The following is an 18,790-nucleotide window of genomic DNA, read 5'->3' on the forward strand; positions in this document are numbered from 1 at the left end:
GTAGGATCTAGTTCTCTGACGAGGGATCAAACCCAGACTCCCTCCATTGGGAGTACAGAGTCTTAGCCACTGGACACCAGGGAAAGCCCCTAGGAAGATTTTAATTCTAAGTATGAAATAATATTATAAAGGGAAAACAGTTAACCTAGTAAAAACTAGTGATAACGATATTTATAAAACAGATGGCTCTTTATGTCTTCATAATACGTAAAATGTGTACCTTTTACACACTCTGGATACACATTATCTACTTCTTATTTATCTCACCAGTTAAGCAGTTGTACTAGTTATTTCTCAAACAGTATTTCACAGACTTAAATACCATTACCATTAATTCATCAATAAGTGTTTAGGGGCAAAGTTAATTTGATTTTGGAAGGGGAAATATTTTGGGGGGGCTGCACCTCATGCTTAGTTCTGGGATCTTAGTTCTGCGACCAGTAATTGAACCCAGGCCCTCGGCAGTGAGCATGCCAAATCCTAACCAAATTTATCATTTGACTATCAAATTTTTTTTAATCTCTGGTAACTCCTGAGATATTCAAACAGCTATCTTCAGTTTTCCTCCCTACCCCATTTTAGGAGGGGAGTTTAGCTATGCGCCACCATCTTTATTTTGGAACAGAGAGAGAATGTGAAAGTGTACACATGGTGAAATGTAAAAATTGAAGCCATCTGGTTGAAGAATACATGGGAATTCTTTGAGCTTTATAATTAAGTCAAGCCTAATTGAATTAATCAAACCTAACAATTTTTTAAATTTTGGTAAAAGGAATGAAGTACGGATCAAACTTGATTTTTTTTTTCCCCCCTCAGATAACTATCCCAGCACCATTTAGTAGATGATAAGCCCATTTTTCCTCTTCTGATTTGAAATGCTTCATATGTATGTGGTTTTTTGCTTGACTGAATTTTCATAGAATCTTGTTAGGAAGATAAAGTCACACTAGCACTATGGATTGGTTGTTGAGAATAATTATTGCACAGATATTTTGAAGTTCATCAAATGTAATTGTCTTTTCCTTAGGTGGATATCCTAAACCCACCCAGATTGTTGCTGGTGATAGGCCTGATAACCACTGGTTGCATTATGATAGCAAAAGCATACCAAGAACTAAAAAAGAATGGGAATCAAGTTGCTTTGTGGAAAAAACTCATTGGGGATACTACACCTGGCCACAGTAAGTTGCAGCTTGCCACGCACCTTACTACTGAACAGCTTATCTTCAATAAAATTTGTTTTGTCATCTGGATTTCTGTGGACGTTCTGAGGCTGTTGAAGCATAGGCACTCTGTCACCAAAGATACACAATCTCTAGCTTTTCCGCTCTTCTTTTCTTTGTTCTTGTCAGTGCTGTGCCTCATCCTGCCTCTATTCTTGTCTTTCCCTTAGACTTTCTTAGTCCTACCGTTACACTTCTAAGGAGTTTGTTAATAGTTGCTTTGAATTATATTCTTGCCTATTAAAAAAATACTACACCTGTCTAAACCAGCCCCAAGAAATACTTCTTTGTCTTTTATTGACCCTAGTAATCTATGTTATTAGGATGCGCGACCTGATAGATTTTTTTTTGTATTTTATTTAATTTATTTTAATTGGAGGCTAATTACTTTATAATATTGTAGTGGTTTTTGCCATACATTGACATGAATCAGCCATGGGTGTACATCTGTTCCCATCCTGAACCCCCTCCCACCTCCCTCCCCATCCCATCCCTCAGGGTCATCCCAGTGCACCAGCCCTGAGCGCCCTGTCTCATGCATCGAACCTGGACTGGCGATCTGTTTCACATATGAAAATATACATGTTTCAGTGCTGTTCTCTCAAATCATCCTAACCTCGCCTTCTCCCACAGAGTCCAAAAGACTGTTTTATACATCTGTGTCTCTTTTGCTGTCTTGCATATAGGGTCATTGTTACCATCTTTCTAAATTTCATATATATGCATTAGTATACTGTATTGGTGTTTTTCTTTCTGACTTACTTCACTCTATAGTAGGCTCCAATTCATCCACCTCATTAGAACTGATTCAAATGTATTCTTTTTAATGGCTGAATAATATTCCATTGTGTATACGTACCACAACTTTCTTACCCATTCGTCTGCTGGTGGACATCTCATGCTTTTTATCCATGAAGCTCTAATGTTGTTTTCTATCTACGTGTGTTACCAATACAAACTCTTACTGTGTAGGAATATGGTTGTTTATGCTGGTGTGGAGGAGCAACCTAAGCTTGGCAGAAGCAGGGAGGATTTGACAGAGGTAAGCATCTAATTTCACCATTTGTGAACACACCTGGTTCACACGCGTCTTGCTTTTGGCTATTGATTTATTAGAACTTAGTTCACGTTTTTCTCCCCCAAATTTGTGTCCTGCAGTGTAGTACAGTAAGTGCTGGCAAATGTATACTCCCTTTCTCCCCCTGCCCCAACCCTCCTCCCTTCTCTTAGGACCAGCTGTCACAAGGCTTATGTCTCTAAGTCACTCTCAACTGCCTAATTAGCACTCACTTAGGTACTGACTTTTAGTTTTTTATTGCATATAAATGGTGGATAATCAGTAAATAATTATTTATAGATTTAAGTTGGAACCTCTCAGTCTTCATAGAACTTCTTTATCATTTTGAAGAATTTTAAATTTATGTCTTCCTCAGTTACGTTTATGCTGTAGCTTCTGTAATTCTGAAAAAAGTTTACTTTTAACTTATGGTAGTTTATAAATATGGAAATAATTTTGAATAAATTTTAATCCCTGAATGTTCTTTTTTTTTTTTCCAATTTTATAGGCAGAACAGATTATATTTGATCATTTTTCTGATCCTAAATTTGTCGAACAGTTAATTACCTTTCTATCTTTAGAAGACAGAAAAGGAAAAGATAAATTTAATCCTCGACGTTTTTGCCTCTTTAAGGTAACTATTATTTATATACCCTTTTCATAAAGCTTAGTGATTCTCAGTTTGTAGGTTTGTGAGTTCTAAAGTATTTGATCAAAGTTTGAGTTTAGTCATCTGTTACCTTTATTTAAAATTACTTTAGAAGTAATGCCTGTCGTATTCATCTTGGCTTAAGGTTTAGGATTCAAAAAACCAGGCTTTTTAGTGTTTATCTCTAATATTTGTAATTAGCAGTAGAGATAAAATACCAAAACCCACAAGACTGTATGCATTTCATATTTGTTTGATTTTTCTTGAGGTGTGTGTGATATTTGTAAGATCAGAAAGATTATTAAGTTTTATTTCATTGATTATATTTTAATGTGATGTGGCAAATGACAAGTGGTTTTATCATTTTAACTTACATTGTTAAAGCAGTTAAGTTCTAAGGTGAGAACATGGATTATTTTAAGCACAGTAGTAATATAGTAAACAAATATGAGCATGTTATAATGGAGATGCAGTCATTTGAGTACTGAAGAACTTTTTCTTTATTTGCATAGGGTATATTCAGAAATTTTGATGATGCCTTCCTCCCAGTTCTGAAGCCCCATTTAGAACGTTTGGTTGCAGATTCACATGAGAGCACCCAGCGATGTGTTGCAGAAATTATAGCTGGCTTAATCAGAGGCTCTAAGCATTGGACATTTGAAAAGGTGATGTAATTTGTGGAGCACATTTCTTAAAGTTGCATTGTCCATTTGTGTAGCAATTCCCAACGCATTGGGTATTAACACCTGGATTAGTCCCCTCAGCCTCCTCTGCCCCTCTGCCTGTGTTCAAGTGCCACCTTGGGGCCAGCAGTCCTGCTGAGGGAGTGAGGCGGCAGGTGGTCGGACAGGTGTCTGACGGGGATGGTGGTGGGAACAGCAGTGGAGCAGCCAGTGGTCCTGTGTGCTTATCTCATCTCCACGGGGTCAGCCTGCGGTGCCCATGCCCTCCAAAATGGACAGCAGAGTATGTGTTTATCAAAACATTTTCACTGCTGCACCGAGGAGACACGCATCTTTAAAAAAAAAATGATGTTAGCACCTAAAAGATTAAATGCTTGACTCCATATTGCTTTTCTTCCCTGATAGCTCAGTTCGTAAAGAATCTGCTTGCAATGCGGGAGACCTGGGTTTGATCCCTGGGTTGGGAAGATCCCCTGGAGAAGGGAAAGGCTACCCACTCCAGTAATCTGGCCTGGAGAATTCCATGGACTGTATAGTCCAAGTGGTCTCAAAGAGTCAGACACGACTGAGCGGCTTTCACTTTTGACTCTCCATTGCTTTAGAGTATAGGTCACAGAGTCATGTTCTGTAGGTGGCACTGAATATCTTTTACAATTTGAATTATTTTCCATCCAGGTATGTCATGCAAAAAGAACTTTAGTTTCTCTTGAAAAACAGGAAGCTCCTGGAACCCTGCTCCCATGTTGCTGCACTGTATCAGTTGGCTGGGGCTGTGCATGAGCGTCTCCCTTCATGAGGCGCTCTCTAGCTTCTCCTGAAGTCTTTTCTCTTAGCCTCTGTGCTGCTTTACTCATTTGGTCTTGTAGATGGTTTTGAATTTGACAGCCTTGTTTTGAGTATCCCTCTTTTGAACTATAAGATTAAGTTTTACATATCCACCTCAAGGTTAGTTTCTTTCCTAGCAAAATGCACTAGACTGAAAGTAACCTGGTAAAATGTTCAGAATGCCTGAAAACATTCATACTTAATTACACGTAGGAGGATTATGAACACTTTTTAATATATTAATATATTATTTTATACTTATTCAAATCATGTATTAAATAAAAGAATTTGTTAGATTGTAACATTGCCATTTTCCTGGCATATCATGAAGCAGTTTTATGTAAATATGTTAATATGTAGCCTTGTCATCCTTTCTCTATCATTTTTGAGTTACCTCAATCCCAGAATACAGCTCCTTTCCTTTTTAGTTGTTATAAAATATAGCTTGTTTTCCTTTTTATTCAGAGTCTAATGCTAAACTGGAAATTTTATCACAAACCATCTCTTCCCCATTTGTCTTAACATAGGTCCTTTTGACTAAAGTAGGGTTCATGGACCTGTAGCTTAAGCATCACTTGGGAGTTTATTAGAAAAGTAGGATCTCAAGACCCATCCTGAGCTAATTAATCAGAATCTGCATTTTGTCAAGGATATTTGTGCTCTCACTAAACTATGAGAAGCAGTTCAGTGTTTAGACCCATATATTCACTGCCTGTGTAACTGGAACACATTTTTAAATGCTATTTATAATAACCCAAAACTTGGAATGTAAAGATGATGCTTTCAGGTAATACTAAATTGTATTGAAATGTCATTGGTTCCTGTATTAGAATTCAATCCTGTGACTGTAAGCATGCAAAATACAGAGATGATTGAGGTTTTGTTTTAGCTCAGTGTACTATGTTATTCAGACATTTGAATAGATAACTTCTCAATAGTAGGAGAGATTTTGTACAGAACCATATAAGTTGTCTCCTCTTTTCTTTTTTTTTTTGCGGGGGGAAGAGGGGAGGAAATTGCCGTATTATCTGGCCATGTTTTCATGTATCATGATACCTTCTTCAATTCTTTGGGTCTTTTAAGAAATAAAGGAAAGATCAGTTTGTGTATTTGTATGTGTGGGTTTGCAGGAACAGATAGTTTAAGAAAAGTGTTCTGAGTATCGTTAACTTCTATATTTTATTTGAGTAGGTGGAGAAGCTTTGGGAACTTCTATGTCCTCTACTTCGAACAGCATTGTCCAACATTACAGTAGAAACTTACAACGACTGGGGAACTTGTATAGCAACATCCTGTGTAAGTTTTCCTCTTCATTTTTGTGTCTCACTAATGATCTATTCAAACTATTTCATACCCTATCTCAAAATATGTAAAATCTCATATTTCTTGATCCTGAAATTTTGTCCTCTTACATAACTGGAGAGATGGTGCTGTTTAGCCTTTTAAACAAGCCTTGAGTGATAACTCTTAAGTAATAATTATACCTTCTTTGCCATGATAATTGCATTTTTAGATTAAATGACAAGCCAACTCATATACCTAGAAGTGTCACTTATATATAGTAAAAGCCAGATGATACAAGGTTATAGGTGTCATTTTTGACAACAGAAACGTGCAGAGCAGTTATACTTTGATTTAAAACAGTCTGATTAGCTGACAGTTTTCTCACTGTTGCTCTTCCTAACATCAGCTACATTTGGATTTGACTCACCCATAAGTTTTAATTTGATTTTCTTCCTCAAGACTTAGGTTTGTTTATATTTCTAAAGTAAGGATGTCTGATTTATTTGCAGAATTATATGGCCCCTGTTTTAATTGCTACTTTATGTTTTCAACACAGGAAAGCAGAGATCCCCGGAAACTTCATTGGCTTTTTGAACTGCTGTTGGAATCACCACTGAGTGGTGAAGGAGGATCCTTTGTAGATGCATGGTAAATAAGAAGGAAACTGAGGAGGTTAACAAAAGATAACATCTTTGTTCTTGATGTAGAAGTGGAAGTGAAGCTCTGCACCTCTAACAGCTACATATCGTAACCCGGTTCTTCTGAGTGATGACCATAGTCCATTTACATACAACCTATGATGTTAAGTAGAGTTATTTCTCACTTGAGAACAAGTAGGAGAAATGAAGGCAGCCTGAGCAGTTCAAACAAAAAGTAGGTCCAGCCTACTCTATTGTTAACATCTTTTCTGTCAGGACTGCTCTTTTGTACCATTATGATATTACTAACTTCCTTATCACATGATCTAATTTTTTACACTTTCCTATTAGGAAAGAAGATAGTAATCCTTTTAAGGAAAAATATACTTGGGCATAAGGAGCTGTAAAACAAATTACTGAACAATAGAAGGAAATCTAGATAATCCTGTTAATAAAAAAGTCATTTATTATTAATATTAATTAGTAAGGAAACTTCTAATGCTTAGAGATTAACTCAGTGAGTATTCTAAAGTCTGTTTCTTTTGTCTGTATAGTAGTGGAGATGAAATGGAATACAGAGAAAATGATGTAGAAAAAAATAATAAAATCTTCCTAAAGATGCTGTTCTATACTGTCAGCTTGAAAATGAAACAGTTTTAGGTAGAATACAGACTGTCAACATGTAAAGGCAGAACTTCCCTTGTGTTCGAGTGTTAAGACCCTGTACTTCCACTGAAGGGGCATGGGTTTGATCCCTGGCTACGGAACTAAAATCCCACATGCCACAGAGTGGGGGAGTGGGGGACAGGCAAAGGTGGAGAGGGGCACTAACCCAGCTCTCATTTGTTTTGATTTTTAGTCGACTCTATGTCCTCCAAGGCGGCCTTGCCCAGCAAGAGTGGAGAGTGCCTGAGTTATTGCATAGACTACTGAAGTATTTGGAGCCCAAACTCACCCAGGTTTACAAAAATGTTAGGGAAAGAATAGGGAGGTGGGTATTATTTTCCCTGTGGTATGGTATACCTCTTGAGTCCTTTTTATTAAATTTTGGTGTCAAATAATACATACTGTTTATGTTACTGTTGAGTTTTGTGATATACTTTTCTTCAGATTTTGTTTTATATTGTATTGTGGGACCTTAGATGAGAGGCTCTGAACGGAAGGAGACCACAGTTCGATTCCTGGGTTGGAACAATCCCCTGGAGAGGGGAATGGCAATCCACTTCAGTATTCTTGCTTGGAGAATTCCATGGACAGAGAAGCCTGTGGGCTACAGTCCTTGGGGTCCCAAAGAGTCCGACTTGACTGAGCAACTACGCTTGCACTTTCTGAATGTAAAATAGAATGGTATTGTGCTCACAAGCAAGTGGGGAGTGGTTGCCACACTGCAGTTTTTAATACCTCAGAGTTGTAGGCACAGGCACAAGTTGTAGGCACAAGTTCCTCTCCAGGAATTGTCCTGGGCAGATTTACTTTGGTTGGGTCATACTTTTGAACCTTAGTTTTATCCATAATGTGGGATCTATTCTTACTATATATATTTTATTTTACAGTGTGCTGACCTATATATTCATGATAGATGTTTCTTTGCCAAACACTGCACCAACAGCATCACCTCGTGTCCCTGAGTTTACTGCTCGAATTCTAGAGAAGTTGAAACCCCTCATGGATGTAGATGAAGAAATTCAGAACCATGTTATGGAAGAAAATGGAATTGGTGAAGAAGATGAACGAACCCAGGGCATTAAACTCTTAAAAACTAGTGAGTGGCTCAAGTTAGTAGAAACCCCCTTTAAAAACAGATACTTTAGATTATCCTACTGACTTTTTTCTCTTTTTTTAATTATTATGGTAAAATGTACATAATATAACATTTACAGTTGAGTGGCATCAAATAGTTTACATTATTGTATGGCCATCACTTTCACCCATCTTTGTACTCTTTTCATCTTGCAAAACTGAAGCTCTGTACCCGTTAAAAAATAGCTCCTCATTCTCCCCTCCCTCAGCCTCAGACAACCTTCAATCTACTTTCTGTCTCTATAATATGCCTATTCTAGGTATCTCATGTAAGGAGAATCATAAAATATTTCTCCTTTTATGTCTGGCTTTTTTCACTTTGTGTAATGTTTTCAGTGTTTTTCTATTCGTAGACTTTTAGGTTGCTTATGCCTTCTGGCTATTATGAATAGTATTTTTATGAATGTTAATATAAAGTTATATTTGAGTCTCTGCTTTCATGTCTTTTGGGTATTGAAAGCAGAATTGCTATACCATAGGGTAATTCTATGTTTAATTTTTTGAGGCGCCACCAAGGTATTTTCTACAGTGGCCTCATCATTTTATATTCCAAACAGCAGTATTAGAAAGATTTCAACTTTTGCACCTTTTGGCCAACATTTGTTTTCTGTTTTTATGACAATAGCTCTCCTAGTAGGTGTGAAGAAGGTATCTTATTTTGATTTACATTGCCCTCATTTTTCATTTTTGTTTCTTTTCATTTCCATTTTTGTTTCTTCTTTGGAGAAATGTCAAGGTCTTTGCCCAGTTTTGAATTAGGTTGTTTTGTTGTTTTTGAGTTGTAGATCTTTACTAGGAGTGTAAACAACTAATTTCATTATCATTTTTGCTTTGTGAGGATGTTTGAAGGCTGGTTTTCATCTGTACTTCATGTGGTTGTTTGTAGATAAATAGTTATCTATAGCTAGCCGATTGATTCTTTTGAAAGTGATTTCAGTTCCCTGGATTGGTTGATAACCTTTGTTTAGGATCCTGTCACACTGCTGATCAAATCTGAAGTAACACAGATGATCTCTTTCTTTACATTGAAGAGCTCTCAGTGCTTTTCTGGGTTGCACTATATCATAGAATTATTCTACCTTATGTAGTCTCTAACTCAGTAGTGAAGACTGACTCTTTGTTTTTGTTTCCATAAGTTTTGAAATGGCTGATGGCAAGTGCAGGAAGATCATTCTCTACAGCAGTCGCAGAACAACTTCAGCTTCTGCCTTTGTTCTTTAAGGTAAGTTTATGTCTGAAATTAAAGCTGCATCCCCTTTTGACCTTCAAAAGAAATTATTATCAGAGGGTTGATAAGTTTTCAGGCTGTATGATTTGTGTACATCTCTAAAAAAAGTCATCACGGGAAAATCATTAGGTGATCAGTTCAATCATTCAGTCATTTCCGACTCTTTGCGACCCCATGAACACAGCATGCCAGGCCTCCCTGTCAGTCACCAACTCCCGGAGTCCACCTAAACCCATGTCCATTGAGTTGGTGATACCATCTAACAGTCTCATCCTCTGTCGTCCCCTTTTCCTCCTGCACTCAATCTTTCCCAGCATCAGGGTCTTTTCAAATGAGTCAGCACTTCATCAGGTGGCCAAAGTATTGGAGCTTCAGCTTCAACACCAGTCCTTCCAATAAACACCCAGGACTGATCTCCTTTAGGATGGACTGGTTAGATCTCCTTGCAGTCCAAGGGACTCTCAAGTCTTTTCCAACACCACAGTTCAAAAGCATCAGTTCTTCGGTGCTCAGCTTTCTTTATAATCCAACTGTCACATCATACATGACCACTGGAAAAACCACAGCCTCGACTAGACGGACCTTTGTTGACAAAGTAATGTCTCTGCTTTTTAATATGCTGTCTAGGTTGGTCATGACTTTCCTTCCAAGGAGTAAGCATCCTTTAATTTCATGGCTGTAGTCACCATCTGCAGTGATTTTGGAGCCCCAAAAAATAAAGTCAGCCACTGTTTCCACTGTTTCCCCATCTATTTGCCATGGAGTGATGGGCCTGGATGCTATGATCTTAGTATTCTGAATGTTGAGCTTTAAGCCTGCTGTTTCACTCTCCTCTTTCACTTTCATCAAGAGGCTCTTTAGTTCTTCTTAACTTTCTGCCATAGGGGTGGTGTCATCTGCATATCTGAGGTTATTGATATTTCTCCCAGCAATCTTGATTCCAGCTTGTGCTTCCTCCAGCCCAGCATGTCTCATGATGTACTCTGCATATAAGTTAAATAGGCCGGGTGACAATATACAGCCTTGATGTACTCCTTTTCCTATTTGGAACCAGTCTATTGTTCCATGTCCAGTAACTGTTGCTTCCTGACCTGTATACAGGTTTCTCAAGAGGCAGGTCAGGTGGTCTGGTATTCCCATCTTTTTCAGAATTTCCCACAGTTTATTCTGATCCACACAGTCAAAGGCTTTGGCATAGTCAGTAAAGCAGAAATAGATGTTTTTCTGGAACTCTCTTGCTTTTTCCATGATCCAGTGGATGTTGGCAATTTGATCTCTGGTTCCTCTGCCTTTTCTAAAACCAGCTTGAACATCTGGAAGTTCATGGTTCATGTATTGCTGAAGCCTGGCTTAGAAAATTTTGAACATTACTTTACTAGCATGTGAGATGAGTGCAGTTGTGTTTGAGCATTCTTTGGCATTGCCTTTCTTTGGGATTGGAATGTAGACTGACCTTTTCCAGTCCTGTGGCCACTGCTGAGTTTTCCAAATTTGCTGGCATATTGAGTGCAGCACTTTCACAGCATCATCATTCAGGATTTGAAATAGCTCAACTGGAATTCCATCACCTCCACTAGCTTTGTTCGTAATGATGCTTCCTGAGGTCCACTTGACTTCACATTCCAGGATGTCTGGCTCTAGGTGAGTGTGAGTGATGACACCATCGTGATTATCTGGGTTTTGTACAGTTCTTCTGTGTATTCTTGCCACCTCTTCTTAATATCTTCTGCTTCTGTTAGGTCCATACCATTTCTGTCCTTTATTGAGTCCATCTTTGCATGAAATGTTCCCTTGGTATCTAATTTTATTGACGAGATCTCTAGTCTTTCCCATTCTATTGTTTTCCTCTATTTCTTTGCATTGATCACTGAGGGAGGCTTTCTTACTCTCCTTTCTATTCTTTGGAACTCTGCATTCAAATGGGTATATTTTGGGGATGGTCTTGATTCCTGTCTCCTGTACAATGTCTCGAACCTCCGTTCATAGTTCATCAGGCACTCTATCAGATCTAGTCCCTTAAATCTATTTCTCACTTCCACTGTGTAATCATAAGGGATTTGATTTAGGTCATACCTGAATGGTCTGGTAGTTTTCCCCACTTTCTTCAATGTAAGTCTGAATTTGGCAATAAGGAGTTCATGATCTGAGCCACAGTCAGCTCCCGGTCTTGCTTTTGCTGCCTGTATAGAGCTTCTCCATCTTTGGCTGCAAAGAATATAATCAATCTGATGTCGGTATTGACCATCTGGTGATGTCCATGTGTAGTCTTCTCTTGTGTTGTTGGAAGAGGGTGTTTGCTATGACCAGTGTGTTCTCTTGGCAGAACTCTATTAGCCTTTGCCCTGCTTCATTTTGTACTCCAACGCCATATTTGCCTGTTACTCCAGCAGTTTCTTGACTTCTTACTTTTTCGTTCCAGTCCCTTCTAATGAAAAGGACATCTTTTTTGGGTATTCTAAAAGGTCTTATAGGTCTTCATAGAACCGTTTAACTTCAGCTTCTTCAGCGTTACTGGTAGAGGCTTAGACTTGGATTACCGTGATATTGAATGGTTTGCCTTGGAAATGAACAGAGGTCATTCTGTCGTTTTTGAGGTTGCATCCAAATACTGCATTTCAGACTCTTTTGTTGACTGTGATGGCTACTTCGTTTCTTCTAAGGGATTCCTGCCCACAGTAGTAGATACAATGGTCGTCTGAGTTAAATTCACCCATTCTAGTCCATCTTAGTTCGCTGATTCCTAGAATGTCAGTGTTCACTCTTGCCATCTCCTGTTTGACCACTTCCAATTAGCCTTGATTCATGGACCTGACATTCCAGGTTCTTATGCAATATTGCTGTTTACAGCGTCAAACCTTGCTTCTATCACCAGTCTCATCCACAACTGGGTGTAATTTTTGCTTTGCCTCCATCCCTTCATTCTTTCTGGAGTTATTTCTCCACTGATCTCCAGTAGCATATTGGGCAGTTACAGACCTGGGGAGTTCATCTTTCAGCATCCTGTCTTTTTGCCTTTTCATACTGTTCATGAGATTCTCAAGGCAAGAATACTGAAGTGGGTTGCCATTCCCTTCTCCAGTGGACCACATTCTGTCAGACCTCTCCACCATGACCTATCTATCTTGGGTGGCCCCACAGGGCATGGCTTAGTTTCATTGAGTTAGACAAGGCTGTGGTCCATGTGATCAGATTGGCTAGTTTTCTGTGATCGTGTTTTCAGTCTGTCTGCCCTCTGATGCCCTCTCTCAGTGCCTACCATCTTACTTGGGTTTCTCTTACCTTGAACATGGGGTATCTCTTCAGGGCTGCTCCAGCAAAGCACAGCCACTGCTCCTTACCTTGGATGTGGGGTAGGTCCTCTTGGCTGCCGCCCTGACCTTGGACGTAGGGTAGCTCCTCTCGGTTGCCGCCCCGACCTTGGACGTGGGGTAGCTTCTCTCAGCCATTCCTGCGCTGTCGCAGCTGCCGCTCCTGTGCCGTTGAGTTAAATATTTGTTGAAATTATCTTTTTAATATTAGGTAAGAGTAAGATTTTGACAGTTAATGTGAAAAGTCTAAAGACAGAATATTGTTTCACTGAGAGCCAATTTGCAAGTAATAATAGTTTAGGAAAATACTGCTTGCTTAAAAGAAAGTTACAGTGGCATTTTTGAATATAACTGTTTCTGACTTTTTAATTCAATGTGTAATAAATCCAAAAATCAAAATGTTCAGTATATTGTATTTGGGTTTCCCTGGTGGCTCAGATGGTAAAGAGCCTGCCTGCAATGTGGGAGACCCGGGTTCAATCCTTGGGTCAGGAAGATTCCCTGGAGAAAGGAATGCAACCCACTCCAGTACTCTTGCCTGGAGAACTCCTTGGACAGAGGAGCTTGGCAGGCTACAGTCCATGGGGATTGCAAAGAGTCGGACACGACTAAAGTGACTTAACGTGCGTGCATATTGTATTTATTTTATAATGTTGAATGGCACTGTATATCGTTGGTTCTAACGAACACTTGCAGAAAGTAACCTGTCTCCATTGATCATATTGAAGTTTTATTTGCTGCAAGATACAACCTGAGGTGTTTTTAATCATTCATCCACTCAGTGATTGAAGCTGGTAAACTAAGATTAATGTAGTAGTTTCCAGAATTATAGTTGATAGTGATGCTGTGGTTGGTTGTGGATAAGTATAGTCTTATTGCAGATTGGGAAGGCTTAGTACAAATATCACCACTATGTGATAGCTACTGGTCAGTCCAGTTGTTGCTGTTTAAGAACCAGGGCCCTTGTTACTATTTATAAGCAAATGACATGCTAAACTTCTGATCTGCCACAGTGTGTTTTGTCTTTGCTGCTGCTGCTGCTGCTGCTGCTGCTAAGTCGCTTCAGTCGTGTCCGACTCTGTGCAACCCCATAGACAGCAGCCCACCAGGCTCCCCCGTCCCTGGGATTCTCCAGGCAAGAACACTGGAGTGGGTTGCCATTTCCTTCTTCAGTGCATGAAAGTGAAAAGTGAAAGTGAAGTCGCTCAGTTGTGTCAGACTCTTAGCGACCCCATGGACTGCAGCCTACCAGGCTCCTCCATCCATGGGATTTTCCAGGCAAGAGTACTGGAGTGGGGTGCCATTGCCTTCTCTGGTTTTGTCTTTAGGAGATTCCAAAAGATAACACTCCTGGTAATTTTCAAAGGATTCACTACTAAAATACTTTTTAAAGTGCCCTGTAGGGCCTGATGCCCAGAATACCTTTGGGGTCTTCTCTATGTAAAAGTGGACGGTGGCTATTAGTATATGTATATATATGCCTTTGTAACTTGTGAGTCCTTGGTGTAGATTTGATTTGTCTTTAGGGCAGTGGTGCTTCAAGTTTTTTCCACTGCCTTTCACAGTGGGTATGGAATATGAGCTTATAGTTTTGTTAGTGGGTAATATGCAATGAATGTTAGACCAGCTGGAGTTCCACCCCTTTTCTTCACTCAGAGAAAAAGTCAGCAAGCAAATAGTGTATGAGAATGAGATTGATAGGATGGTTTGAATCCACTTGAAATTTATAAAAACTGTAAATCACTAGAATACTGTACTGCATAGTTTGCTAGTAACGGGCCTAACACGTGACCTCAGTATACAAATATTGAGGTTGAGAACCTCTTTTAGGTCTTCATGGTAAAAGGGGTCCGGGTTATGCAGGTCTCACAGCACAGATGAACAGCATTATTGTGTAGACAGATGAGATGTACAGAGTAAAGATAAAGAGGGGACTATACCATTGACTAAACTGTAGGAGGAGCACAGAAATAGTGGAGATGAGATCAGTAGTTTTGTTTTGGACATATTTGAGGTATTTATTTGATTCTAAATGAACTATTGTTTTTCCTGTCCCATGAAAAGCAGTTTTATACCCCCCTTCCCCAAAATAACCCTTGGAAATACAAGGTGCAAGTTTCAGTTATTTGTGTATTCTACTTTAAGATTCTCCATTTTGCTTCAGAATGAGAGAAGAGGATTTTTAACCAAGAATAACTAACAGAGCACAGGCTTTGAATAGAGATCTCGTTTAAAATCCTTTCTGTGACAGGTGCTGTTTTTTGGTGATTTTAGACAAGCTACTGAACATCTAAGGTTATCTTCTTCTATGTAGTGTGAATAATAGCAGTATCCCTCACGAGGTGGAAATAAGATAGTGCCTGTGACCTAGAGAGCACAGTGTAAAATGTCTGTTACAAGTCTTTAACCAGACTTTAACTTGGAATAATCAAGAGCTCAAATGCTAATGGTCAGGGCGAGAGAGGGGACGTGTTTCCATCTTAAGGGAGCAGCACTTTCTACAGGTTAGCACAGTTTAATGGCAGTTGAATCTGATCTGATACACTAAAAATAATAAATTTGTATGATAACGCAAAAGAAAGATTAGGATCATTCCTTTTTTATACCATTGTATTCTTATTTTGTATTTTGGTTGTAAGCATTAGAAACTAAGTGACTGTGCCAACAAAACTAGTAAATTAGCTCAATTACTCAGAGATACCTGCATAGTTCGTAGAATGGAAGTAACAGCTTAAGAACAGAGTAGGAACCACAGCAGCTCTGAAGACCTGGGTAACAGCATCTAATAGTCTCTTCAGGGTGCTGTCTCCTTGCATCTTTCTCTTCAAGATTCAGATACTCAAAAGAAAAAGTGTGCTAATACATGATCTCTTTCTCTTTAAAAAATATGGTTTGAACCGAGAAATGTACAGAATAAACCTAGGTCATCTTGTCATACCAGAAACCAAGGATGCTGTAGTTGTTCAAAGGACTTGGAGCCAGTTTGAGCTCTATAAAAAAGAGTAACCACAGTGGGTTAAAACCATCAAATTTGTTGAAATGCATTGGTTCTTAATGATACTTTAAAAAATTGTTTCATTTTTCACATCTGGAGGTTAGGGAAGTCATTCTGAGTAAGAAAGAGGTTTTTGTATAAAACATTCCACTGTTGTTTAGTTGCTAAGTCATGTCCAATTCTTTTGCACCCCCATGGACTGTAGCCCGCCAGGCTCCTCTGACCATGGAATTTCCCAGGCAGAATCTTGGAGTGGGTAGCCGTTTCCTTCTCCAGGGGATCTCCGATCTCCCTGATCCAGGGATTGAACGCATGTCTCCTGCATCAGCAGGTGAATTCTTTACCACTAGTCACCAGAGAAGCCCATAAAGCATTCTAGGCAACAACGAAGAAGGAATGAGTGTCACTATTTTGGAAACTTATGTTTTTATAATAGTTCATCGCAAAAAGAGAAAACTGGATGTAAGTGAAGGAAATACACAGTACTATTAATACTTATATTGTGCCCAGTCAGACTTGAATAAAATCAGACCTCTGGATCTAATGGCTTCTTTATAGGACAAACTAGAGCCAGTGGATGCCGCAAAGGAATGTAGTCAGGAAAGGGGGGTCATAATAAGGGAGACTGTAAAAACAAAGGACCTGCCCCATCCCCCTTGTTTTAAAAGAAAGGAATTTTGAAAGCGGGTAGAGGAAATTTATAGATTCTTCTTAAATATTAACAGACATTCCAAATGCAGTGTTGTATGGTTATTATGTTGAACCAGATTCCCCCAAAGTAATTGTGATAACATGTATGAAATACTTGGAGAAATTTGAGCACTACTGAACATATTTTAGCTGTAATGAGTTTTTATGCATAATTTCATGACATGTTTTTTAAATAAGAGACTTTGTCTTTCAGTGATAAAAATAAAATACTTATGGATGAAATATGTTTGGTATTTGTTTCAAATAATTGAGGGGGGGGAACAATAGGGGAGCAGAAAATGAAAGGAATAGCCATGAATTTGTCATTGTTGAAGAATTGGTTGATTCATGGGAATTCATTAAACTGTTCTTTAGTTTTGTATATGTTTGTTTTTTCTGTAGAAGTTGTTAAAAATGTGATTTCTTTCATGTAAGGATGCCTTTGTACTTACTGGCTGTTTTTTAATTTATGTCTTTGTTTTGTTTTGTTCTTGTTGTTCTCTAGATTGCCCCAGTGGAAAATGACAATAGCTATGATGAACTGAAAAGAGATGCAAAGTTATGTTTATCACTAATGTCTCAGGGGTTGCTTTACCCTCATCAAGTGCCTTTGGTACTTCAGGTGCTAAATCAAGTAAGAGTGTATATCAGAAACTTGTATCTTTGGTTAGAATTTTGGTTTACCATTCTAAGAATTTCACAAAGTCACCTGTGATACACACACACAATACCTGCTATTTGCATTCATTGTGAATCTTCTTTTAGCATGAGAGAAGACATATGTCAGCCAAAGAAACAGATTTAGAATCTGTACATGGCTTTGCCACCAACGTCTGTGACTTTGTGCAGGTCACTCAACCCCCATGTTTTCTGTATACATAAGGAGCTAATTCTTGGAACACCTTGGATACAAAGTGCTTATTGGGGTGGGGGTGAGCATTCTCTTTTACCATTTCCCCTTTATTTTATTCATTTCTGTTTTCTGATTTGTGGTAAAAAGACCTAAGTGAGTGTCTATTTTCTGGCATTTTTATTTATTTATTTTTTTAAATTTAAATTTTTTTTTTTTTTTGGCCACACTGCATGGCATGTGGGATCTGTGGGATCTTAGTTCCCCAGCCAGGGATCAAACCTGCACCCCCGGCAGTGGAAGCTCAGAGTCTTAACCACCACGGAAGTCCCATAGCTGCATTTTTAGTGACTCTGTGCTCAGCTTTACCCAGTTATTATGTGTGTTATATAGAAAATGGACACTTTCCCTCAGTTTTCAGATTTTTAAGTTTGATTACAACTGAAAGATATTTTTTAATAGCCTCAAATGGTATTTTTTATGCAGTAGACTATAGTAGTTCTCCATTTTGTTTGCTTTAACTACCCTACCTACTACTATCAAAAGTAAAATACAATAATATGCAGCCCTTGGAGGAGTTAAGTCATTAATTATAAATAACTCTTCTAAAATTGACTTTCATCCATGTGTTCCTTTCCTTTCACTCTCATTCGTATATTCAGAATACGTAACTTCACCTGAGACAGCTTGTGTGCCCTTTTGTTTAGAAGGAAATACAAGATGAGCTTGCTCTGGCTGTACTTGTAAAAGTAGAGTTACATTGCAAATTTCTATTATTTGTGGATAATGCCACTGTCATCTCATGTTCTGGTCATTTCTACTAATTTCTCATTCACAGACAGCAAGAAGCAGTTCTTGGCATGCTAGATACACAGTGCTGACCTACCTCCAGACCATGGTGTTTTATAACCTCTTTATTTTCCTAAACAATGAAGATGCAGTTAAAGACATCAGGTGGCTGGTTATAAGTCTTTTGGAGGATGAACAGCTAGAGGTAAAATTTTAAGTTATAGCAAACTGAAATTTGAATAAATTTAAAGAAAGCATTTTGGTGCCTCTAAAAGAGTATTTACACACTAATATGTAAAGCAACGTTAATTTTAACATAGCCCTTTGTAATTACTTTTGATACCCCAAGTGTAAACAAACACTGGACACATTCTTGTTCTGGCTTCTCTTTGCAGTTGGGCAGATAACACTGATGAACCAAAGTCTTCTTATCTATGAAATTGCAAATGATAACGCTCTACTTATTTTACTGATTTTTAAAGGGCTAATGGGTATGTGTATGAGAGCAGTTTCAAGAGAATGAAAATCTACACATAGGTGCTATTATTCAGTAGATTTAAGAAAAGATTGTTATCCCTGTTTATTTTCCTTGGTAGAGAAATCGAAGTCAGCTTTTGCTAAGGAAACATTAATATTTGTACAAAAAGACCATGTTAGTTCACATCAGCCTAATGCAAGAAAAGCATGATGTGATAATTATGGAATAAGACGTAACTTTCTAAATTGGCCTTAGGTTAAGAAAAAGTAATTGAAAGTTTTGTGAAATTTTTG

The 18,790-nt window shown here is 38.4% G+C and overlaps 1 protein-coding gene across 2 annotated transcripts in view; it reads left to right on the forward strand.

Moving 5' to 3' along the window:
• The window catches only part of PSME4 (proteasome activator subunit 4), a 100,283-nt gene that overhangs the window by 74,088 nt on the left and 7,405 nt on the right, over nt 1-18,790 (forward strand). For both annotated transcript variants that reach the window (XM_086326922.1, XM_086326923.1), the window contains 11 exons: nt 1,028-1,181; nt 2,196-2,265; nt 2,789-2,914; nt 3,442-3,594; nt 5,629-5,733; nt 6,278-6,369; nt 7,219-7,350; nt 7,913-8,121; nt 9,296-9,381; nt 16,886-17,014; nt 18,069-18,224. In XM_086326922.1, coding sequence (XP_086183048.1) covers nt 1,028-1,181; nt 2,196-2,265; nt 2,789-2,914; nt 3,442-3,594; nt 5,629-5,733; nt 6,278-6,369; nt 7,219-7,350; nt 7,913-8,121; nt 9,296-9,381; nt 16,886-17,014; nt 18,069-18,224 — 1,412 coding nt within the window. The remainder of the gene's footprint in view (nt 1-1,027; nt 1,182-2,195; nt 2,266-2,788; nt 2,915-3,441; nt 3,595-5,628; nt 5,734-6,277; nt 6,370-7,218; nt 7,351-7,912; nt 8,122-9,295; nt 9,382-16,885; nt 17,015-18,068; nt 18,225-18,790) is intronic.

Source organism: Bos grunniens, chromosome 11, assembly GCF_055505025.1.
Source record: "Bos grunniens cultivar Pamir isolate PY7600 chromosome 11, Bosgru_T2T1.0, whole genome shotgun sequence".
Lineage (NCBI taxonomy): Eukaryota > Metazoa > Chordata > Mammalia > Artiodactyla > Bovidae > Bos > Bos grunniens.